This window comes from Mycteria americana, chromosome 2 (genome assembly GCF_035582795.1).
Source record: "Mycteria americana isolate JAX WOST 10 ecotype Jacksonville Zoo and Gardens chromosome 2, USCA_MyAme_1.0, whole genome shotgun sequence".
NCBI lineage: Eukaryota > Metazoa > Chordata > Aves > Ciconiiformes > Ciconiidae > Mycteria > Mycteria americana.
Window position 1 is genome coordinate 110,731,074 of NC_134366.1, and position 26,466 is coordinate 110,757,539.

Below are 26,466 nucleotides of genomic sequence, written 5' to 3' on the forward strand. Positions count from 1 at the left end.
CAACAGTAGTATTAAATCTGCCCTGAAGTGAAAAGGTATGAAGCAATTCATTAAAATAGAAGAAGAAAACTAGCTCATTCTGCAGCTAACAACTGCTAACCATTTTTTTCAGGAAAAAATCTAACAGTGTATAGTTTTGTCCTGACTTTCTTTACATGCAGATGCAGAACGTGTGGGATTTGCCTTCAGATGCTCTCACCCTATTTGGGGAATGGGAAACCGGCAGTGGAAGTTCAAGTTCCAGTGGCATTTTCTCTCCCTTTCCTGATCACACTTGACTGTTAGATTGCTGCACGTGATCAGCCAAATGAGATGTACTGGAGAAGTAGCCAACAATGAAAACTGGAACCAAACTTAACGAAAGACTGTAAAAAGATTTAGTTTTGAAAGCAACAATATGTAAATGTTGTCTTATCTGAGTATCCTCAATGCACATTACTGAGATACGTGGTAGCTGGGGCTTTCCATTCAGTTCAAAAGATAGATAAATGCAGGAGTAGTTGCAGTTGCTGAAGCAAAATCCCATTTTTTTTATTTTTAAATCAAGTAGTAACAGATTTTTTTTCATTTAATGAGCCTCTTTTTTTTTTTTTTTTTTTTAAATTGAATATAGTTGCTGCTGAAACTTAGGAAGTACTGCCTGCTGGGAGAGTTCTATGGCAGAATAAGGCACAAATAAAACACAATGAAATAGAATTTTTGAAAGTGTCAAATTACAGGTAGAATACAAATTAATAAAATCTAAATATTTCAAATGTGTGGGATATACTTAGGGAGCTGAAATGTAACTCTAAAGAGACCTACATAGGCCAAAATTTTATCAACTTAGAACTTGAGTGGAAGGAGAGGTCCTGAAGCAGAAGCACATTCAAAGGTTGTTGTAGACATCTACTAACTCAAATCCTCTTAGTCATCATTTCTGCACAATCGTACTTAAAGTGAAGCTGAGTCCTAACATAAGCCCTCCACTTGATTTTGACCCATGTGCAGAAGATGTTACTGCTTGTAGCATTAAACCCACTAATAACAATAACCATAGACTACCAATCTAGGTTGGTTCTCACTTCAAAAACATAATTCAGCCTACGTCTCTAAATCTAGCTCCCATCCACACACAGAAAAACCCATCAGTTAATCCAGAAAGGAGAGAATGGCTAAAACTTAAAGCAGAATGATTTATCAGTTGCTAATGCAATCACCGTGCAGTGTGCTACTGCAATTCATAAATTGCCAGTTTTCCAATACTTTTCTCCAGTTTTCCTCAGGTGTCCAAAAGTGGTTGATTTTCCTACACTGCAAAAGAAGCAATCATGCAGCAATCATTTTGTGGGTACAATTCTGAGAAATCTCTAAAGAATCTGTGACAAACCATGTTAAAACATTGTCTTGGCTACAGGTGCATTTGGGTACTTCAGCTTAGTTCAGCTGTTGTAAGAAACACGGAAGGTAGCACAGGGACTGCAAGTGAAACAGCTAAGCACAGAAGGAGCTCATTTCTCACTTAGGTAAGGCTAATTTCAGAGCATGACATGAGCATAGCTACCCTTCCAGGTCACATTTTTGACTGAGCCTTAAAATTATCTTAGTTCTTGTCAAGCATGGATTATTTTGTAATGTAAAATAAATAAATAAATAAATAAATAAAAGTCCCAGGCGATATCTTCCATTAGAAGTATTCCACTGTTTATCTGAGATGAACCTAACCTAGTAAGGATACATTATAATCAAGCTGTAGTGACTATTCAATGTCTAACTGAGCTACAACTTGGTGGGGGACCATACATCATCCCAAAAGCACTTTCCTGTGGCAGTTCATTACTTTGCCATTGCTGAAACAGTTAAATGCAACCCATCCAGACTATATAATGGATCCACTAGTGTGAAACATATCATAAATACTTAGTTGTCATTGTCTGCTCCATAAGTTTCCACGAGCTAGCCCACGCAGAACATGGCTGCTTCCTACAGGTTATCATGCTATGCCAAATAACTTGTTTCAGTTACAATTACATTAGCACTTTCTGCACTAGAATCCTTAATTGTTGCTGTGCCCACACATTGTAAAATAGTTTAATCTTTACAGTACTTTGTTCTTAGTAAGATCACCGACCTCACAGTGTTGTTCCTGACCCCATTAATGCACAATGAAAAAAATAGTGGTGGTGTTGTTATCCTCTTCCCTGCTCCCCTGGGAGAACAGAACCACCACCAAACATTTGGGGAACCCCAAATGAATTTGGAATTTCTCACTTGAATTACTTATGCTTTCAGTAAACTGCCTCTGGTCTGCCAGTGTTCCAGCCTTTACTTTTGCAGAGAACAATATAATTAAAAAGAAAAAAAACCCCACCACATAACAATGCTTCCTCTCCAACACTATGCCCAAATCATGTCTATATAATTTAAATCTGTATGTTCATTGCCAAATCAGACACAGCAAATAATTAGAACAACTAAGCTAACACTAAATATATACATTTGGTTTTTCGCCATGGCTATGCATATATCTACAGCTGCACAATCATGTTCCCTGAGGCAGAATTACAGGGCAGATACGCGAATCAAGCAGTGGGGAGTATCTATTGCACAATACCTTCAGCTATCTCCTATTAAACTGACCACAACAAGGCGCCTCAGAAATTCACCAGTGAAAGTGTAAAAATAGAACAGGGAACCAGTTTCTGGTTAAAACATAATTAAATAATAGATTTTCCCAGATTTTAAAAATCATTTCAGTTCTTATATTTGTACAATAGTTATGAAAAAAATAGATTCTTCATAACAGCTTGCAGGATGTCTACAGATTTATATATCAGGAATAATTAAAAAAGAAGGCAGGAAGGATTCCATGAGCCGAGTACATTCCAGTCAGCCAATAAAATGCTTATTTGTCAGATAGTTTGCGTTGTTTATATGAATAATAAACATCTAACTTACATGTATTATACTTGCTAGCTTGATTTTTTTTAACAGATGCACTTTTAAACTTGTATAGATAACATCAATTTTATCTGCTTGCAAGGAGATTTGACTGCTGAAGTAAAAGATGTGAACTCTTCTTACGCAGACCCAGATGAATCCCTGTCTCTGTTTTCTTCTCCTCATGGATGTTTTTGTCTGCTTTAATACATGTCAATGGTTTTTAAAATAGCTTTTCTAATCATTATCCGAATCGACAGGAAAGGCACCAAACGCATCAGAAATAAAACAAGTTAAATTAAAAATACATAAACGCAAAGCTTTAGACAATAAAATAATCTGTCCAGTACTTAAAGGGCATCTAGAAAATAGTGATCCCTCTGTTCCCTGTTTGCAATAAAAACAGAGTCCAATTTATGCAGAATTGATCAAGCAGTTTCCTTCTTCATATTTAAACATTTCTAAGAAGAGTTCAAAAAGCTTGTGGTGGCCAGGACGCCGACCGGAATGGGAACGGCAGAAGGGACGAGGGAGCGACTCTAATTTCATTAACCCTGAAATTCTAAATAATTCGCTATATCCTTCTGGAAGAGTACACGGCACGTAGGTGACAGAACGCAGGTGTGGGCGTCCGTCATAATAAAGGCGGTTTGGTTGAGCGCAGCGGAGCGGCGGTGAACCTCAGTGAGAGATTACACACAGACCTATTGGCAGAACATGGCAAGGGAGAATGTCAGATTTCATACTCGGCAGACATCTACAGCAACTGATGCCTTGTAGTCAAAGGCTGTTAAATTACCTGTGAAGGGTTACTGGCAGCCCTGAATGTTTTTCTCATTGTTTATTTAGTTCCAAAAGCTCTTGGTCTTTTTGCTGATTGCCCTAACTGACAGCACAGGAAATCTGGACTTTGTAAACAGGGCGCTGCTGTATTGAATTACAGGTAACAAGTGTGTAATCAACCTGCTGGGCCTGGACCTTTGCAAAGAAATCTTCGGTATACAGACAGAAAGAATGGGTTTCAATACGGGGGAATCAATTACATGAGCAGATGAGTATAAAAAGAGATCAATTTAAATCCTTTGTGCTTATTTCCTATAGCATATTTGGAAAAAGGAAAGACCCTGACATGGTGGAAAGGTAATTAAGTACTTTATTCATTGTTGCAATAATAGTATAGAAATTAAAGGCGAATATGATTTGAAGTGCCCTCATTATAACCCATAAAACCATATTAGTTAAACAGTCCTTAGCTGCAATATGCTTTAGAAAAAAATAAGGAAAAAGCTTGCAGGTTCTTGTTCTTAAACAAGAGTTTCTGTAGTGAAATTACATAAACTGGAACAAAGACCAACCCAAAATGAAGCAGTCATTTCCGATCTTCTCAAAGGTAAAGAGAACCTCTATAAAACAGGGGTCTAGTGAAATCTAATCCTGTGATATTTCTGCATGCTAAAATAACATAATAAAGTTGAACAACCACCCCCCCTCACAGACCATAGATTTATATGAGGTATTTAAACTGTAATTGTTAATTAAAAAGCATAAATAAAAATCCAGTGGCAATCAGTCAACAAAATAACCCTCTGCCAGACAACACTGAATCACTGAGTAGTACAAGAGAGGAAATCCTTTTGTTTTTCTTTTTTTCTTTTTTTTTTAAATCATCAACACAGGCCTGTTCCATCTGTGTCTGTGGCCACCATGGGCAATAACATTCACTAAATAAAGAAAAGCTTAACAACAAAGATTTCAAAATATATTAACATCAGATAGTATTTCCAATCTGAACATCATTTATTAAAACAGATACTGTATGCTATCATCTTATTATGCCTCAAAGACTTGTTTTTGCATTTTGAAATTACAAGAAAAACAAGGTTGCATTAGTGTACTCACTGATGATGATAATTTTAGACTACTTGCACTATTGGAATTTATGCTGTGTCAAGCAACTGGACTTATATTACTAAATTTTATTCCCTCTAAGAGAAGCAGTTCTCTACTTTGGCATCCAAATATTCTTTTATGTGCTTGAAAAATATGTTATAAAATTGACTTTTATTTCTGTTTGCTCATCTGTCAGTATTTATGTACTAATATGTCCCTGATAATTGAAATTCCTGACCTGCTTGGGAGCAGAAGGTTATTTTTTGCAACTATACAACAATAAATTAAACGCAACTTTGCCTGCTTAGAAAACCTTCAGCTGAACCTATGCATAGAAGAAGAGATGATGACCACTGACCAGGAATGATGGAAGCACTAGAGCATTTCTTATCAGTACTCTCCACCTGATTCAAAATCTAGGCTCCAACAGATATTTCAGACAGAGTTTCAACAAACTTTCTTCAAGACTATTAAAAAAGTTTTGGTCAAGAGAGAAAGTCAGTTAACTTCTAATGACTGTCTCTTGACACATATGCCACTTGCCTGACATACCCTTCCTTCCTAAGTAACATTCCTGTAAACACCTGTATTTTTTATGCATACCAAGATTTTCAGGAGAATAACAACATCCTTTCCTAAGCCATCTGAAACAGCTGGTGAAGAATTTTTTAAATCTGACTCACAACAGTAGTAGCTTGTGACAGTGAGAAACACTGGTCCAGTGTTGCACTGTGTAAAACCACACATATTTCTGTCCGTTCCAAATGTACTGCCTTTCGATGGTATTGGAGATCTGTCTGTCCTTGTCTCATGAAAAGCGGTTGACATGAACATGATTTCACATTTTTCTACAGTTCTTCTTTTAAATAGGTTCTTTCAGATGTTCACTTCCCATTTGCTTTTCAACACACTTTATATAGGTATGATGACTAAAAACTCATTAGCACTGAAACTAAGGTTCCTATCATGTAAATATTAGCACACATATTTAAGGTCTCAATTGACTCTCCTAAAATCAATGTTAATGATTTAGTTGCACACTTTAAGTACATGAACACTGACATTCATGGGTAAGAACTGAACATCTACTTAGCCCTATATGGCACATAAAAATGGTAAATGTACGGCTTCCATTTTATCACATTTTGGCTTTTATCTGAAACACCGCTAGGCATTCTGCGACAGGAACACCATGAAATGTAACATAAGGAGTCACAGTGGCTGGCCTTTGCACTCTAGATGGAGAAACAGGTAAGAACTCCAGCTTCTCTTAAGTGTTTTTAATCACCTGAAGCTTGCTTTTTAAGTTACTGTTTTCCTTCTCTTTCTCTCTCTTTTTTTTCCTTCTCTTTTTCAAAAGCAAATTTAAAAGACTTCTCCAGAATTATTTGCTATACTGAGGCACTATTAAGTTAGATATGGGCATGCAACTCCCCCTTTTCAGAGTACTAACTGCCTATCTAAAATACAAACACAAATGTCATTGAATATACGGATCTAGCCTTTCTTCTCAAGGATGAACACTGTCACATCAACTGGAAGTGCACATCTTCCAGAATAAAGTCTTTATTTGATCACTTCCTGCACTGAGCACCTATCCTAGACACATGATGGCATTTAAATTCAAACCCACAAAACAGAGCCCGTTGTACTAGTACAACAATGAAGCAGTACAGCCAATGCTGTACTCTTAACTAGATTCACATCGATAATATATAGCTATAATCCTGCTTCAATTAAAAGCATATTTCAGCAGAAGCTCAGAATATGATAGTTGCTCTATGCATTTTAATAATACAGATCCAGAATTCTGCCTTTGCTAAATGTATATCGGTAAAATGGTGTCAGAATTCTACTTTACATAAATAAAGACTGATCATATTAAGACAAAATCCCGCATAACCTAAATGTATATTAATGGCAGCAACCCAGAAACTGAGTGCAGTCTTTCCACTCTAGATAAAAATCAGTAAGCCCATTTCAACTGACTTCAATATTTTAAAAGCAAAATTGTTTTATTCTCTCCAGGAAAAAGAAAATATGAAAAAAATAATCAATATACAATACCAAACTCTAATGAAAATGCTTAACTGGTTCTAAATATTAGCATAGGAGGAACATGCTACTACATGACTTTTGCAGCTACTAAAGTCAAGTTAATTTACCTTGTACTTAAAAAGTTAATACAGGAAATACAAAATTCTTCTTGCATTAGAAAAAAAATTCTGAAAGACTAAAAAATTTATCCTTGATTTTCATGTCAGGCAATTTTGTTTGGTTTAAATTTAGAAGTAAAAGATTGATGAACTACTGGACTATGCATTTAACACAGGTTTTCCTACGAATCTGTTACTGAAAACATGTATATATGTTTCTGCAAATTTCAACGTCTGGGGGCTAGATAGATTCATATTTAATGTTATTAACAAAATCAGGAAAGTTGCCTAGTGTCACTTACGTGTGGCCCAAATTGTGGGATGTCACTGGAATGGACCAAAATGGGTAGCAAATGTAACCTATGACAGTGCAAGTATTCTGAAGAACACACCTGTTTTCATTTATTCCAGTTCAGCATTTCTAGCAAGGTTATTGGAAATATTGCTCCTCAGTATTAACACTACCCATATAATATGTTTACTGTCTGACTTTTAAGTGATTAATTGTGATAAGCTAATGCAAAGACAAGTATAACATTACATCAAAAGAACACCTTTCTTGCATATAATTAACCACAAGGAGTAGGCAACTACATTTAACTGAAAGACGAATATTAGAAGGTAAATCAACTTAATCTGCTTGTAGGAGGATTAAAAGTGTAGGCCACTTATAAAAGTATCTAACACTACTATAAGGGCACTGACTTATTCTTGGCATCATAACAAAGATCAAAGGTGTACAACAGAAGCAGCAATGTGTGCATGCATAGCTCTCACTAGAAATCTTTAACACACAGTATTCTGCTCTGGCTTTTGTTCGAGGCCCGAGAGCACATCATCCTTTGCAGTTTGCTTTTGCCACCTAATGTTCCCGATCAAAATCTGTATATACTCCACAAAGTATTAAACCAGGAATATAATATCCTGGAAGTATTTCTCCTCCACTGGAAAATCCTGAAGTCATGGACCCAGGCTTTCCTGACTGCTTAGAAACTGGGCCGAGAAGTTCCTCATAAATATTACTGGATGTTGCCAATAATACTCAGTTTTGCTGCATAAAACAATAAAAATACTCCTTGAACAATGAATGCAATCTAGAAGGTATTTTATATACCTTTCTGAATAGGTATAAACTTGGCCTGCATAGATACAACCATGTAGATACTTTTAGATGAGTAGACGATATAGATAAATATGATTGCTTGGAAAATAAGGGTTTACCATTGAACAAATATAGGCACTAGCTCTTATCTTTCAAGGGAAAATTGCATGACTTATCCTATGAATGAAAATCACAAATTAGCCATTTCAAGAAGAGAAATCAACAAATACAAGTTTTTTTTTTAAATGTCTGAGCAAAGGCTTGTGCAAGCAGCCTGTAACTTAGGTTTTTACCACTGCTGCAAGAGTAAGTCTTGCCTTATAAGACTCTATTAAGAATTCAGCTACACCAATGACAAAGAAAAAAACCAGAACAAAACCACTCCGATGTACAGCTACCAGACCAGTTTTCTAGCCTTAATGGGGATAAAATCATCATGACAGTGACCTGGCCAGCATGATCTTAAAAATTTCCAGCTGACTTGGTTGACAGAGGAAAGAACCCACCTATACAAAAATAACCTTTACACCACTTTAACTAAATACACATCAAGGAATGTTTCCATAATACAAATGCAGAAAAAACACATCTCCAACTGAAACAGTGGAACTAGTAGTGTAGACCCAGCATGAAAACTGCAAATGATTTTCAGACTGAATTAATAATACTCATTAAAAACAGAACAGTAAATAAGCTGCAGCTTTTTTCATCTCATAGAAAATATATAAAATAGAAAGTCATATATAGTAATTTCTTAATATAGATAGGAGGATGATCCTTGCAGAAAGACAAGAGGATAGTTAAGACTCTTCAGATTAATATATTGTGATTTTTTTTCCTTAAAACACCTTGACAAGTGGAAATGAGGTATACGTAAGAAGTAAAGCTATGGTCATAGATTCCTGGAACCGATCTTTCTCAAGTAGCTTTAACTCAGTTACAATTGATTTTGAGGCTACATCAAAATAGTCAGTCTCCATTCCCTCACACACAGTTAAAGTACCCAGGCTTTGATTTTGGTCATATATTCTGCATTTTCCTGTGTTTTCCAAACCAATTGGTTTAGGTAAACAAGTAGCAAGCCTGAAGAAATATTTTTGACTTTCTGGTTTCAGGGAGAAGTGAAAATGGAAGCTCTGTTATACAGTCACCCGCAGGACGGGATTCTCAGCAGCACATGCAAGTACATTCACAGGAATCTAAGAATCAAAAACCAGCTTCTAAACCTTCGCCTGTCAAAAACTGCTCCATATATACAAGGAAGACATTTGTAACACTTCTACTTTGTTCAGGGAATGAAGAGGATGATTGGGGTGGGGGTGGGGGTGGGGGGAATCATCCCAAACTTAATTCAGCTAAAAGTACAGTTCTACTGCAAGTAGAATGTAAGTACTTCAAAAGGGAAGGCTAAACACTGCATAAAGCGCACTATAGATTTTTTTTCCATTTTTATTTCATTTAATAGGGGATGTTGTGGTGGGGAAAAGCATACAACCCTGAAGACTTGATTACTAGAGAATATTAATGGAGTAAGTCAGATGATGAAATTGTATAGAGCACTAACTCTTTTACTTTAAGTCCTCATGCAGAACTGTTGCTATAGTATAAACTCTTACCCTGGCTTATCACACAGTAACTTTCTCACCTGAACAAGTTCTACAATAAAATAATAAAATCTACTCGGTCATTTTATTACCTTTTGTTTTTTGTTTTATTACCTATTGTTTATTACAACAAATAATACAACTCAAACAACACAAAAAAAGCTAATGTAACAATTAAGATACTTAATTAAAAAGACAATGAAGGCAAACTGAGCTGCAATAATATATAACTGCAGTACTAACTTCCAAGTAAAATTAGGAAAATACATAGTGTAAAGTTGAATGGTCAGCTGTTCCAGCAGGTACTACCAGCATACTACTGAGGCTTGATACGCTCTGCTTCACTCAAAAAACCACAACTGCCTAAAATATCAGTATGCTTAAACTTGAAAAAGTCAGACGGCTATAAAATACAATTACAGAGATTTGTTGAGTTCAATACAATAACGTATATTGCAAGAAAATGTTGCAGCTCAAACTAGCACATGATGAATTCCAGGAAAAGAAGTCATGATATGCAACGACTCATTAATCAACACGGCATAAAAATATCCACAAAGCTCTAAAGGAGGTTTATGGACCATGTTACACTTATGTCCCACTGAAGGGCATAAGCAAATTTAATACTGATTATTAACAAAACTGATCTTTCAAAGAGTCTTTGAAAACTTGGATAATAATAATCATAAATAGCTCACCTAAGTTCAGCAGTGATGAAACTATAGGACAGTGCACACAGTAAGAAATAATACCTCAAAATAAAAAACAAATTGCATTGTTCCACTTAGAGCTAATATATTGTTGAAGGTAGTTCACAACTGAGTTACGTGCTTCTAATGTCTTACTAAGAGTTCTCCAAACACAGAAAGTATTGTATATCTATGGAGTCCTGTCTGACAAGGAGAAATGCTCTCCTGGAATAGGTAATGGGTGCAAGCACAGCTCCCACATACCGGAGCAGTATGCTCCTCCATTTTGGAACAGCGTGAATGCAGTAAGTCATGAAAAGATTTTTATAATTGCTATCTAACTCCAGTTAGAAAGTTTCTCAATCACTTCCCAGAGCCGCAAAAAAGTCTATATCTAGAAATATAGTGGGATTTAAAGCAAAGAGAAGAGCTACCGTCATAGTATGTCAAATGTAAGAAAAATACAGAAGACAGAACATGAATCTCTACTTAGTCTTTATTGAAATGATAAATGCAATTGAAGCAGTCTCAGCAGACTTGGATTATGGAAAACACTATCTGAGATCGGCTGCCTGGAAAGTACATTAAAACTGTTGGTACACTCCGTAATCATATACTCAGCTGAAAGTTTGTCACTGGTGCTTTTTCTGACCAATTCAGCATTGCTGGTTAGATTAAACAACATTGTGTTTGTATCCCAAACCTATGTCTGTTTTTGCTGCAGTGTCAGTAACATAATATATGTGAAATAGCCACACACAGCAGTTTTCTATATCTCCTATACCTTTAACTTAATCAGACACAGTGTGACTCACAAATGTCTGAGATCATTTCTTACTTTCTGCTTGTGTGAGCTCAGGAAGACCTGTTTAATTTATCACCAAATAAAGGCACAAATTGCTGGTGCTGGTGATTCTGGTATCAGCCTGCAATTGCAAGAGTGAGAAACTTTTTGGTTCAAATGACATTGTCTACTTTTCAGTGTTGCTCTTTTTGACCAAATAATCTTTGATTACTTCATAAAACTCTCTTAACATCATCACCGGATCAAGCCAAACACTAAACAGTGTTTATGTTTTCACTTGGCTTCATTTGGCGTTTATAAACGTGGATATAATGCTTCCTTCCATGACTAAATCCTGACAAGTTATCCATGTTTGAGTTTAGATTCATTACGCACATAAAAGTGAAATATAAAATTCAATGCCAGCCTGTATTTAAAAATAATTTTTGCCATACCATACTAATGAAAACATAGCGTCACTGTAGAGGACATACTGTTTGGGTGAATGACAATACAATACCTATGTGCATCCTGTGCAGTCAGAAAAGACTTGGCAAGGATTCACAATGCAGACAAAGGAATTCTTTCAAGGACATGTAGCAAAATAACCTGAAGTTATGAGACAAAAAGACGGGACTAAGCAAGACCACTCTGGAATGGCCTTCCTCAAGCTGGAATGGGCAAAAATGAAAAGCACTCAGAGTTGTAGTCCTTCACTTCTTTTTTACCTCTGAACTTGATATCTTGATATTTCATAATTTAGGGCAAGAATTTGCCACTGCTAGATTAAATCTACAGAATGTTCACAACTTTAGAGGTATAGTCAGTGTAAGAATGATTGTACCATCTGGCCTGAAACTTGAGTTACCTTTTTTTTTTTTTTGGTAGTTCTACCTTTTCACTGAAGAAGCGCTTTACTTAGCACTCCTGAATGTTTAGTTACGCTCTGTTTTGGAAAGTAAGACAGGTCAATGGAGAAGGACTATGGATCATGAGACGAGATTTAAAACCAACTCCAATTGGTTCACTGTGACAAATGGCATAACAAAAAATAATACTACTTTCTAACTGATATAAGGTTTACTTCAGATGTTCACTATCATTATAGAAAAGAAAAGAAAAAATCACATGCAAAGGTCAGATTCTGTCACTATTACTCACATTAGCCACTACCTTAACATGCCTCATGAAAAACTGAAGTCAAAATAATCTGACACATGATGGCAAAATGCCCTTTATCTAGCTCACATATCTATGAACAGACACTCAAATAATCACATTCATGCTTTTAACTTTATTTTTAAAGACAATGTAATGGACACAATTCTTTCATTCTTTTCCAGCAATTTTAAACTGATCTTAATTTATTGATATCGGAGGAACTATTCCTGACTTGTAATGGTGAAGGACTATACTAGATCCAGGTATCTATGTCTAATATTTAGGAAAATACTTCTTACCCCTCAGAGCACTTATGTGAGAAATGCTTTAATTGAATAGATTGTACTTCTAGACCTAATAAAGTGAGCTTTCTCAGATGAACTAGAATGATGGTTGTAAATGTTTAAATTATAACTTGGACTCTCCTCCTACATTCTTCTGATCTGAAATGTTCAGCATAAAAGCAGTAAATATTGTCTGGTTGTTATTTTAGTCACTCTTAAAGTATTGATTTTATACTAAATGTAAGGAAATTAAAACCTTAAGGTGAAACCAATGTTTTTTCTCAAGTTTACAGCCAAGTCAGTAGAAGGTTTGTTTAAAATATCATTCATAGTATATATTGACATTATAATATATCTGTTAATGATCAAACACAAAGGAAAATATAGGTGCACTTTACTACATATGCACATAAAAGAATATTATACATGACTGTTTTAAAATGATATGTTTTAAGTGCCGAGATATTAAACATTTAATAATTTGGCAATTTCTTTCAAAGACAACTATTAAAATAAAGGGAGAAGTGGCCAAATGTCAGCTCTGCTGAATTCATGTCTGGTCCGGCAGAGAAAGTATGTGTGGGGAATGAGGACTAACCAATTTCTCCATTTTCCTGGACTAGATGAAGGCCAAATGTCTCCCAGCATAAGACAGCTAGGTTCAGACCTATTCAAGCTGAGGCCACCTGCAGCTAATGATTCTTGCTGATAAAAATCCATTGGAATACTCTGTATCCTTCCTCCCACCCAACACCTCACAACAAACCACCCAGTTTTAGGAGGTATTCAGATTTCGCATTTGCCCTATCTACTTCTGAGCAATTCCAGACAATGAGGGAAACCCCACCCAAGCTTTCTCATTTGTGCAGTTTGCTGTTCTACAATACAAAGGTTGAAGTGGCAGAAGTTACGCAAAGCTTCACTTGCTTCCCTGCTTACGGTGAAGGGCATGGTGGCACAGTGGTCTACAGAGCACAAGGAAACAGAGGTAGCTACTACAGGTGTACTACACCTGTACTTCTTGACATCATCCGTACATTCAGAGCTGTTACCAGGAGTCGTATCAGCCAGCACATATATCTCATTCAAATGAAGGTCACAGCATTTACCAACAACCATTACTGCAAAAAATACTGTTCGAGATTAATATCCTTGACTGGTAAATCTAGGTATGAAATGGCACAGTTAAGCAGAATGGAATTTTGGAGTTGGCTCTGCTGCTGACCAGCTCTGCTACTAGCATTACAGAACAGTCTTGCTTAGGGAATACCGCAATCAGCAGCAAGTTGTGCCAGCAGTAAGAGAAACATTCTGTTTCTTCTCTCTGAAATACGAGAGCACGTTCCTGTACATGTTCCCCCACTTTACTGCCACGCACATGTTGCTGCTACATGTTTGAAATGGAGTCCTACCCAGCATTTCTGTTTCCTTTTGCCACATTAATAAAGGCAGTGCATATCACTACTAATTTATGTCTTCTTCATAGTACAATAGGCGCTTTTTCAATTTTTTGGGGGAAAAAAAAAAAAGTCCTATATTAGAGGAAGACTAGCCCTTTGGAAGCTGGGACTTTGGTTGCTGGGCCTCCCATAGACTCCCTATCTAAGCCTGAAAGAGGCCTCATCCACACATGCATGTCTGAACTGAGGATCCCATACAATTTCAATAGGAATTTGGACATTTAAAAGGTGGTTAAGTATGTAACATACTATACAGAATTGGACTTCAATTCCTCTCTCTCTTGCTATGGATTGAGATCTGAAATTATCTGGACTGTTCCTAAATTGTATAATATCACTTCTCTACTCCTGAAATACACTAAAAAAATTTAAAAGGGAAGATTAGTAAATTAAAAATACTCATGACAATTTCATAGGTTCCACTGTCAAAGTCTACTACTTTTGTCCATCAAAAGTCCAACCATTTATCTTGAGACGCTTACTATCAGAATAATCTTAGTACCTGATTTCTATCAAGTTTGTCACTGACCAGGATTTTGTTAACAAATGTGGGCATGCACACACACACAAAGTAAATTCATTTTGCAAAGGCAAGAAGTTGATTTCTTTTTGCTTAAGATAGGGACTTGCTCTCGTAGTTTGGTATGAAAGATACAGAGCATTTTCCTCACAATTATAGCGATTCCTTTTTTTTTTTTTTTACTTCACAATGAAATTTCAAGGAATTAGTTTATCTGTAGATTAATTTATGAATTGCATTAATTAATAATTGCATTATTTGAAAAATATAACCAGCTCTAGCATCTGTACCAATCTTTTATCTGTCCCAAATGATACTCAAAGAGAAATAAAGCATACTTTTATCAGTAACCTTGCTTCCACTGTAGGAACATAAATGACAATTTGTAACCTCAGAACACTGATTGCAATTGCTCACCAGCAGCAAAAATAAAAACTATGTTTTTATTTTTATATAGGTTTTATTTTTTATATAAAACCTTTATATAGGTTTTATTTTTATATAGGTTTTACTTGTACAGGTCAAAATTCCCAAATTGCCAGTGATGCTTAAATATTTCATGTTTGCATATTAGCCTGACTAGACGATAATTTAAAAGCTGCCCATAACACTACTGCCTTGACTGCACTGCACTGTTGAGAAAAGTAAAGATGATGATGGAAGAGGAAGCAGAACACATCACCTGGCTCATCCACACCCCATCTTAACCGCGGTTAGGTCTCATTAACAATAAGTTAGATATAAATTGAAGGTAATATTCTTAAGTACCACACAGTGACTTGAACTAACATGCAAGGCTGCTGCTGAAAAAACAAAATGCATGAGTGAGTTGTCCACAGAAACTGATATATTTAAAAATATGTCATCTGACAGATCTTTCTTTGGGTTTAAATGTCTATAAAAAACTTTTGAATTTTAAGCAATTAAGTCTTCCCAGACAAAACACCTGGGGAGAAAAAGTTATGTTTGAGCATATGTATTAGTTACATAAATTACAATTTTAAACAATTATAGGATCTTGTATTTACTCTAAACCCAACAAATATTTTTAAAAGCTGCACTTATGAGAAATCTAAATTTACTACATAAGTAATATACAGTTTATTTACCCAAATAATTGCCTAAACTCCTCCTGTAACAAAATCAAGAAGAAAATAATGCTAGAGGAGGAGAGGGTGTAAAGTGTGCTTAAAGATTACGTTTATTTGATCAGGGACCATAAATACTAATATCTCAGCTTCAATCACATGTAATAGCACAAGATTACTGCAGAGTGAAATTACGATTACAACATTGTGATTTAGACTATATACATCCACGCAGGAGTGGGACCTTTCCACTTCTGCCTGCAATACCCAGACCCAAGAGCAATGAAAGTCAGATGGGGCAAAGTCTTGACATAACACTCTAGACAATTATTGCTGCTCTTTCCTTCCTTAAGCAAAAGGAAGGGGTGGGATGGATATTGCAACTCTTATGAGTGTCTCTTGAGAAAAAAATACTGCAACAGATGATGCTTACTTATTACTCTTCATTCGTGGTTGTATCAAAACCCAAGATCTAGCTTTTAAGATGAAGGATGAACTACAGGTTAATTAATCAGCATTTTAAAATGTGTACTTAGCACTATGGATAAATCTTATCCTGAAGATGATATAGTTCAAAAGTCTAATAAAAGATGAAATCTGAGATATAAAAATGAACAATAAAATCACATACTTTGCATTACAAAAACAATAAAAGCTAACTGCTCTGTAACATTCCAGTCAATACAGCAATGCTATCAAATTTATAACTTTAGCAAGAAGGATCAAGAAAGCCTGAATAAATTATTTCATAAAGTACTACAGCAAGAAACACTCGAGAAGGACAGTGGATAAATAGAAATGTAACTGCTTAACCAAATAACATAATAATAAAGAATTGTTAAGAATTAAATGCTGGGGCATGTCCTACAGACCTGTGAAGGCAGGTGCAATATTTACCAAACAGCAAGATATCCTCATGCCCCATATGAGGGGCTTTGTGCATCTCTGCATACGAGACACAGAGTATGCAAGGCTTATGAGCAGTGAGCAAGATTGTGCAGGTTGGAAAGACCTCTGTCCATCTACCACCCTGTACCTAACACAAATACCTCTTGCATTCTGAATATTCCAGAGAAGGTACTTTTTTCCCACCATCTAATAACTAAATAATACTCTGGAGGTTTTAGCAAATCGCTTCCAACAGAACAGTGTTTGCTTCAAAGTGCAGAGGCCCTCAGACCCCTTGCTACCCTGCTGCACAACGGCTCAGCCAGAGGCAAACCCGCTCTGATGCGGGAGCCACGTAGCTGCACTAATGCAATACTGTTCCCAGCTTCTTTGGGGATGATTCGTTCAGGCTAGCCCCTCAGCACTGCTGCTTTGAAGTTCACATGGTCTGGTTTTAACAGCCTGGATTCAGCCTCCGCTAGTGAAGTGAAATGGGTTCCCAAATGGAGCTGATTTGTACCAAGGGCAGGAAGAGCCAACACGCAGATGCCTGCAGTCAGACTTGCCCCAAACTCTACCCACAAATGGCAATAACACTGTAACACTAACACTGATGATCACCAACGCATTTGCATGCTCAAAGTAGAGCTACACTGCTGGTTCTTGAGGAAACACTCTGCTACTCCTATGTTTTTTGTAAATAGAGGTACAGTGATTTCAATAACATTGTTTTGGTTTTGTACCCTGACTCAGATCTGAAATACGATGTAATAATTTCTGGCTCATGTTGACTTTTTCTTAATGCAATAGAAGCAGATACTACCTGTTGGCCTGCGCTTTATCTTGGAAGCAGTAGACACACAGTGATTCTGCAGCACTACTGGTAACACACACTGCACATGCACAGACAGGTGTTTAGGGCGGTACTACCGTAGATGCATCCTCAGCCTAACCCTAACCTGGTGGACCATTTCATATCCTGTATCTGAAGATCAATCAAAAAGCCTGGGCACCACAAGTAGAATTTGAATTCTAAGAAATTTCTGAGCTCCTAATTTTCCTTACCATGTCACATAGGGACAAGGAGGACGCCCAAAGTGCTGCTCTACCCATTAGCATATGTAATCATTCAATGAGCTGCAGTCTCAAATTACTTCTTTTCTTCCTTATCCCTTAGTTTTAGAACAAATTTGTGTGGGCAAAGTTCATAATAAATTAATTTTATTTACTCAGTGAATGATAATGATTTAAGCAATGCAGTCTTCTCACGGTTACACAGTCTAAAATAAATATATGGCTTCAGTTGTGTATTGTTGGGTACTAAAGTTTAATTACATTATGAATTAAGTAATAATTCCACAAAATCATTTGTTAAAATCAGCTAGCAACATAGCATATCAACCATTACCCAGGGTAATGACCAGTTTTGGGGTGAAGGTGTTATACTTTATAGAAAGTATAACAAATAGTTTATAGCAGTGATATTTAATTTTAAAAAAATGAAATAAAGTGTTTGAAAAACCTTCTGTCACTAAGCTGCCATCCAGAGCTATAGCCTGGAAGTCACTTATGGATACCATACAACCACAATGTTGTTGGCACCTGGCTGTACTGAAAGTCAAAAACATGAGAATAAAGGGGTAAAAGGGATGTAAAAACACCGCCAGAGCATGCTGCTGCTGAATGCGTGCCATTTCACAGTTATAATTTAAAGTGATCAGAAGGGGGGAAAAATGAAGCACAATAAAAATGGAAAAATGTTAGATTAATGACACAGTCATTAAAATAAAAAAGGTGGAGTTATATGAGGAATGGATCTTATTTGAGTTATTGAAATTAAACAAGTTATTTTAACAATCATTTTAAAAATCACATTTTACTAAGCTCAAGAAAGGAAGACAAAAAAATAGAAATCTTCATGGGAAATATTTCAAATTGTCAGTGGCTTTTAAAAAAATGATTTAAGATTTTCTCTTGTATCTTCTCTTTCAATTTTAGAATTTCAGTTGCCATATATTATAATGGTATTTTAGCTATAAAAGTAGTTTTCCACTCACTGTTCTCTTGCCTTTCAAGGAGACAAACAGTTTTTCTTTCCTCTAAATGAGCACAATAAAATGGGTAAGCTGTCTGGGGAAAAAGAACCCAGAAAAACTGGTGGTATAAAGCTCAACAGAAAAATGTGGTACAGAGAAGAGGCGATCTAAAGCATATTTATTGTATGCCATGCAATTTGTTCTACTGGTCAGGTTAGAATAAGAGTTTCTTACTGCTGAATTATCATTAGATTTTGTTCAAAAACAAACCCATTGTTACTGCTGTCCCTGATGCTGAACCTTAAAGAAAGTAGGGGAGAAAAATTTGCATGCAGAACTGTATCATAAAAATAGTAATTCTGTAATAAATATTAAACAGGGATCCTTGGAATCTGGGGCCGGATCCTGCTACTATTCCTCATAAACCTGCTTGTGTAAGGTCTATGCATGTCTATATGTATTTTAGTAGACTAATTTTCAGCACTTCAGCAAGTATTCTTCCATCTCCTTGAAAACTGTCCGGAAATATCAATAGAACTATCAGTTATGAAAAAGTTGATATCAAGAGTCAGCTAAATGAAAAATAGAATAGAAATGCAAACTATGGATGCATTTAGAAGAACCAAGCTTCACAAGATTTTCCTCTCCCTAGTTGATTGTAGGCAAACCAACAGATTGTCCTTCTGTCAGGCAAACCCTGATGGAGATAAATGTAAAGGCTAGAGTGCACGCCTAATTTTTACACACAAGCTGCAACCAGACTATGGATTTATGCTTCAAGGCAACCAGATTTCTCCTTGTGTACACTTAAACACTGCTGTTGCACTCAGTCCATCTTGTTTAAATGCCTTTAAAACCAAACACAGGCTCTGCCCCCTCCTCCACTCCTACTAATTATATACTTTTTTGTTTGAAGAAGCAAGCCCTTTATTGCTCATAATTTCAGCTATCACTTGCTTGGGCACCTTCTACAGATCAATAGCACATAGTTAAGTGGATGAAAAGGCTAAATGTGGTTGTCATTTGCAATGCAAGGTTGCATGTTTTCCCCCCCTTAAGCTTTAAAGCGCTGCACTTGGGTTTCATTTTAGAATACTAAATTCCCATTGCAGGTATACAGTAGCTGCACATTGAAAGCCTTTTGTCTTAAATATCTGTCATTTTTTAAGGCCAGAATACTGGCATAGGTTATAATAAAAACTAGTGTCCAACCTGCAGTTTTACAGATTCCATTGCTGGTGGCCATACATCTTTGATGGCAAAACTACATTGGTTGTAGCGCCATAAAATCAATAAATATTAACCTTTTCTGACACTTTCTGCACGGATGCTTTATCAGTCGCTGTCAGGTGATAGAACAGTCAGTGATGTACTGTATTTTTCAGCTCAGAATCCATACCAAACTAACAAATCAATGCAGATTAACAAGCCTTTAAATAAAAAAAATTGGCAATGAAATTTTGGTTCTATATGATAAAATCTAAACCAAATCATGATACTACAGAATCACAAATTTATCACAGATACTTTTAGCAATGTGCAAAATATAAATACAGTATTTCTATGGCAAAATAAGTGTGCTTGAATGGCACAGATGAAATAAATTCAGTTTTATACTTCATGACATATCTATTCCAGCTTATAAAATTAAAAACCTACCCAATTAGACAAATCCTATCTCTCAATATCATTTAGAAACTCACAGTTGTTACTTTGCTGAGAGACATGCATAATAGTTCAATACACTTAAAACTCCATTTCTAAACGATGTAAGCAAAAAAATAAAAGTTTACTGGAAAGTGAAAATATGCCATTTAAGTTATCTCCTACCTTGTATAATTGTAACAATAACTGCATTTAGATCTAAGCATCATAGAAGCCTAAGGCTTTTAATTATTGGAAAACATCTTGCTGTAGCAAGATCCATACTGTAGCACAATATAGGATTTCAGCATAACAACATACAGACTGATAACTTGGATTGGTTCTATTTCTCCCTTTTCTGAATACTGCAATTTCTTAAACATAACACTGTACTTGTTTACCAGTGTTAGAAATTATGTTTATTTATATCTAATTCATGTAAAATTTTTTATTAAAATATGAGTTATTAAAATAATAGTCAGATAACATGGCCTTTCCAAAACGGTTCAGACTTCTTAACATCTACCACAATATCTTAAAAGCTTAGGACACATGTTCTAATAATTCTTCAAATATGGAATCTAGGACTAAATACTTGAACAACACTGGTAGGTGCTAATATGGGCCTATTTATACTCAGAAATTCTTGAAAACTGAGGACTATAATTTGGCACCATTCATCCTATATGGCCAAAGGCTATTAGAAATTATCTTATCTGTAATTTTTAAATCTATTTTCATGTTTCTTTCTAACAATGCAGGTGAAGCATTGGTCTATGGGCAACAATTACCTTCTCCTGGAAATAAGAGATAGTACCTGAAATACTGATGTAAATTAGTAAAACCTAACAAAAAATACAGATATTAACATTCCACCAATATTTAGACATGTATGTCCAGTGAAGTCAGTGGCAGGTACACAATAGTATTTGGAGAAACAGAGAACTGCTTTGAGAAATGTAATGTAACGCTATGTTATGTTATGTTAATGAAATCTAAATTCAAATGCACTAAAAGCTTTATCAATATAAACTTTAAATTTTAAAATGAAGTACAATTTTACATTTGCCATTTCTTTCTATAACACCTGTACTTCTACATTAGCCAAGAAAAAGACCTATTTCTGCCAATCAATCAGCATCAGGAGCAATCAGATTGCAAATTCTACAATGATTTTCCCTAAAAAATATTGGCAAAAATAACTTTAATTAGCTTAGTTTACCTATTAATGCTAACATGAAAGGATCTGCATTCATTTTGAAAATCCTAGTTAGGGAGGAAAAAAAAAATTTGTGAGCTTAAGCAAAGACAAAGCCTGCAAGTTGATAAAACTTAAAAAAAAATTCTGTAAAAAATCTGAACGTGCCTAAAAGTGTTCCATGTCACAATGGGGACATCAGATTAAAGCATTATGTCTGCATATTACACAGCAGACTCACCACAGAAAGCAGGCACTGACATTACAAAGTGCATGATCTTCATGTCGTGAGCCACTTTTGTGCACCTGCACAGCCACTTATCAAAACCTGCTTCACACTTGAGTCTGAGTTACCTTACACAAAAGCATCCCCCCCCCCCCCGCCAAATCAATAATTTTTTCCCCCATTTTTGGTGAGAAGATGGCAGCAAAAATAAAGTACTTTCAGAATGAGGAGTCCTATTTTCTCCATCATGGTGTCATTAGTTCTCTCTACTTTCCCAAGATCCTCAGGAACTTTATACTGGTCATAGCAACTTATAACCATTTACTCTTTGTGTAACTGACTACGTGGCTAGTATCCCTAACCTGACGAAATCTTTCTGCAATTGGTGCCTCTCTTCCATTCTTCTCTTAGAAAATTTTTTTATTGAACATCTGCCATCAGATATGGAAATAGCTTTATTTAACAAAAATAAGTCAGCATTAGTGGGTATCTTCATTGCAAAATCTATTCTAATTTGAAACTAGTATTTTAAAATCTCAAACAATATTCCATTTTTGGTTAATTTTATAATTCTAGACTTTTGTTATTTTGTTTTAAAATTGTTAAGCTCAAGACATTCAAAGAAATATATTTAATCAATTGTTCACTTCCACAGCTCAAAGGCCTGCAGGAAACAGCATATGCAATAAACAACCCCACACAACTACAACAGAGAAGAGAGGACTGCGTTCCCCTGCTGTCTTAGCCCTCCTGATCTATAATACCAGTAAGGCTGTACTGAATTACAGATAACTGAGATTTCATGATTTTCATACACTGATAAATCTCTGACTTCATATTTCAGGATTTTTGCTTGAGCGGGTGGAAATAAGCACAAGCAGCTCAGCAAATTTTACTGACAATATTGACACTGACTGAATTTGCTCAGAGGAAGGTGGATGACAAAAGAAAGGGTCAACAACAAATAATATAATACTGAATACTATTGGAACAGTAAGGATTTATACATAAATCCTTAGCAGAAGAGGCTAAATTGAATTGACTTGAAGTAGTTTTATCCGACAGGCATTTTGTGGTGGTGGCAGCCACTAATATGTGAGCACCCCAGACTTTTCACAGCGGCTCCTCCTTTTTAATTTTACCTTATTCATACATTCTAAAAATTATTGTAAAAAAATATTTTTTTCTAAGTGTGCAATTGGTTGTTTAAGAACTCCTAACTTCAAATTATTCAAACTCAGTTCTGAATTTCAGACATATATCCTGAATCGAAAATCAATGTTAAATTGAAAATGTTTGTCTAAAAACAATGTCTCTTGAGATAACTAGATCATCAAGGTTTTACCTTTTTTGCTATCAAAAGATGCTTTCATTTCATGTTTCCTCTGGATACTATTACTTCAAAGTAGATCAAATCTTTTAAATCTTCTATAAAGTGTGTTCTGAGAACCTTTATCTGCTGTTACTTCCTAGACTTTGAATAAGAAGTACCATTTTGGCAAGGTATAAAAGAGGTAGGAACATAGCTTAGCATGTAATATGGTAGTTAACTTAATGCCTTTTTTGTAAGTACGTTATATATTATATTTCCAAACACTATATAGCAACCAACTCTTTCTTTAGCTACACTACAATGACCATTAATGAAAAGCCCTTCCGGTAACAATAACGTAAGTTTCTGAAATGTTATTTAGACAGGGATTGTGACAAACAGTAACTGATTGTCTCCAAATATCTGAGAAGTCCTCTTAACTACACTGCAGAAACCTGTCCAGCAACTCCGCCTCTGGATGTCTGACACCTCCTGTACTTCCCACACCCAAGCCACTGGAAGTGCACCCGTTTAAACCAGCAGTGCCTTTCATCCAGTCATGTGAAGGCTGAACCAGTGATTTGTATTATCTGAAGCCCAAAGTTTTCATTAATGCTCAGGTTCCTATGCAATTTATATGAAAATTACACTCACTTTAAGGTCCCTTTTTACTATCAGAGAATATTATATGAAAATCATACTGTAATGACTCAGAGAATGAAAACATCTGTATTAAATCTGCAGTGGTTTCTTTAGTACAAACCATTTCTTTGACATTAGATATTGATGACCATGCACTTTTTCCAATAAATGCAAGATGGGCATAAAATATCTTAAATTCAGAAGATGTACTTTCTATCTTCCCATTTAGAAAAAGGGGTTCCCCACTAACTGGCCCACTGAGAGTTAAGAGATATGATATCTGCCTCCATGGTTTTTTGACATGATACAAGAATTATAGACAGTCGGCACGCGATGTATTTATATGACATATAGTTTCATATTACGCTCTTATATGTTCACCAAGAAAGTGAAGCAATCTTTCTTCTGCGAGACTTCTACCTATCTTCATTTCCTTTAGTGCAAACAGTTATAGACAAGCTCCTCTTTGAACTGATAATTTTTTAGAGGTCATTCAGCCCATAATTTCAGGTCCTAGTCACTATCCTGATGGTCCTTCTTAGGAAATTGGACCCAGTGGGAACGTTTTTTCCTTCTGCTTAGTCTATGGGTCAGCATTTTCCTTCCCTTGTACTTCTTAATTCCCTTAAGTGGCAATTATTTAAGGCACAGTTAGAGAAGGTGCAATCTACATTCATCCAATAAAACCTAAATATTAAAAAGGACAGAAAAATCCAGCATGGTTACTAAGGATATATGGGAGAGCATTTAGCATTTGAAAGGTACCAAAGATGTGGTAAATGAAAAGATGGAAAAAATTATGAAGAACTATTGGAAGTAAAATAGAAATTAGAAGAAGTACAAAAGAACACGTGTTTCAGACAGACAAGGCATCCTACTTACAAAAGGTCAAGATCCAAGATGTCACGTCAAGAAATTAATGGAAAGTCGGTGCAGCATACATTGGATCAATGAAAGCAAACAAAAAGAAAGCCCAAAAGAAATTTTAAAAATCAGCATGGAATGCCAATGCTTTGTGATTCATTGGAGCAATTATTGCTGAGGGCTCTTCTCCTCACTCATGACCTGAAGTAGTAAAGCACTGAGCACACAAGTAACACTTGATTCCATCCTTTCATACCTAACATTACCCACATTTGTTTCAACACTTTTCTGATTCTGGAATTATTTGCTATTATTTGTGCTATTTTTTGTAGCAACGAAATTTTGTGTAACAAACAAAAAATTATTTTGTGTAATTTTTTTAAAAATTGAAAATTCAGACAATGACTTGCAAGCAAATCAAAGCAGACTTACAAATGTTAATCATTTAAGTTATTCATCGAGAGTACACTCTTTCAGTGCAGGTTGTTGAGATGTTGGTAGCATCTCACAGCAAGACAAAATTTAAAGTGTCCTCTAAATAAGGGACAGCCACAGTGAAAGAGGCCAAGAGGTGGTGGCATTATGTAGGCAAAATACACTCTGCTATGTGGTTATACTGAAATATAGTGCCCCCAGGCCTTGGAAGTACTGTTAGTTCAAATCTTCAAGTAATGCAATAATTTGTTCATAATTGGGATGACACTGTTTTTATATTTATTATTTATAGATATTTTAAAATTTTTATTTATATAAAATATAAACAGTATGTAAATTATTTATATTCTAGATTATCAATATATATTTTTATATATTTATGTAATATAAATATATTGTATTTATATGTTATGTAAAGATATACATTATTTATAATTTATATATATTTTTATATATCAAAATCACACATTTTAAATCAACATTTTCATATTCTTCTTCAAGTTGCATCTTACACCTTACATTTGCTTTAATAAGAAAAAAATTAAGAGCTTTATATTTATTAGGACTCTAGCATAACTTCCCTGGATGATCCACTACGAGATATACTCTTAAAAAAGCTTCTCCTAATAAGAAAACAATTGAAATTTTCAGACTACAGGACAATCTCCACATAAAAATATCATGAATTACTCCTATACACTATACACCTTTATTTTTTATTCCTTCTGTAAGGTTCATCTCTTTGTTTGTTTGTTTGTTTGAAAAGTTTTCTTGATGAGCCTGATATCCTGGTTTTTGGTGCTTGTCTCAGAATTTTCATACGTTGATGTTTGAATACTAATATTTCCTTTGATTATTTATATTTACCACATACATGCATATATATTTTCTAGCAGAATTAAATATTTTTCTCTTTCTAGATGACTGCTGTATCTTAAGGGCTTTCTTCTATTTCTGCACCTTCATATTTCAGCCTTGCTTTAAAAGTTTTCTGTTAGGGTATCCTATTTTTAGCACCAAATAGGCAATAATATGTCTCATACTTCATGAAGGATGTTTTATCTATTAGTGTAATGAAATAATAGCTTGGAGTAAGATTACCTTATTTTCGTCAGTGAACCTGACATCCTTGCAGAGGCAACAGTCTTTGCGAACACCAGCAGTGATCCGGCATGTGGCTACCAACGCAACACAAGGAATTTGCAAAGCTGATGCCCATCCCAGGGTATTTTGAGGGCAGATACAAGGTGCACATTAGGGCTCAACAGAAAATTTCAAAACTGATGAGAGTTTCTATATCAGCCCGTGTGGCACAGCCCCATTCCAGGTCAGCTGAATGGTTCCCCGCATGAAAACCAGGACATCACAGGGAGGAAGGACAGGAAAACAGGCACACGCCAGCACCCAGATTAAATGTTTAGACATGGGCAAAGAGATTCAAGCTGCTCAGGACTATCAGCTCAACATGCAAACAGTTAGTTGCCCTGTGACAAGCTGGGATAGTCCTTCAGAAAGGAAAGACGACAAGTAGGAAATCCCCATAGCAGTGGGCCGTGGGCAGAAA

The 26,466-nt window shown here is 35.6% G+C and overlaps 1 protein-coding gene across 6 annotated transcripts in view; it reads right to left on the reverse strand.

The window, feature by feature from the left end:
• Window positions 1–26,466, reverse strand: part of ZNF407 (zinc finger protein 407) — a 355,293-nt gene that overhangs the window by 71,067 nt on the left and 257,760 nt on the right. The window contains exon 10 of one of the 6 annotated variants that reach the window (XM_075494277.1): window positions 11,712–11,753. The exons of the other annotated variants lie outside the window; for them this stretch is intronic. Within the exon in view, the coding sequence (XP_075350392.1) occupies window positions 11,731–11,753 (23 nt within the window). The 3' untranslated portion in view covers window positions 11,712–11,730. Of the gene's footprint in view, window positions 1–11,711; window positions 11,754–26,466 lie in introns of those variants that run through there. 6 annotated transcript variants of the gene reach the window in all.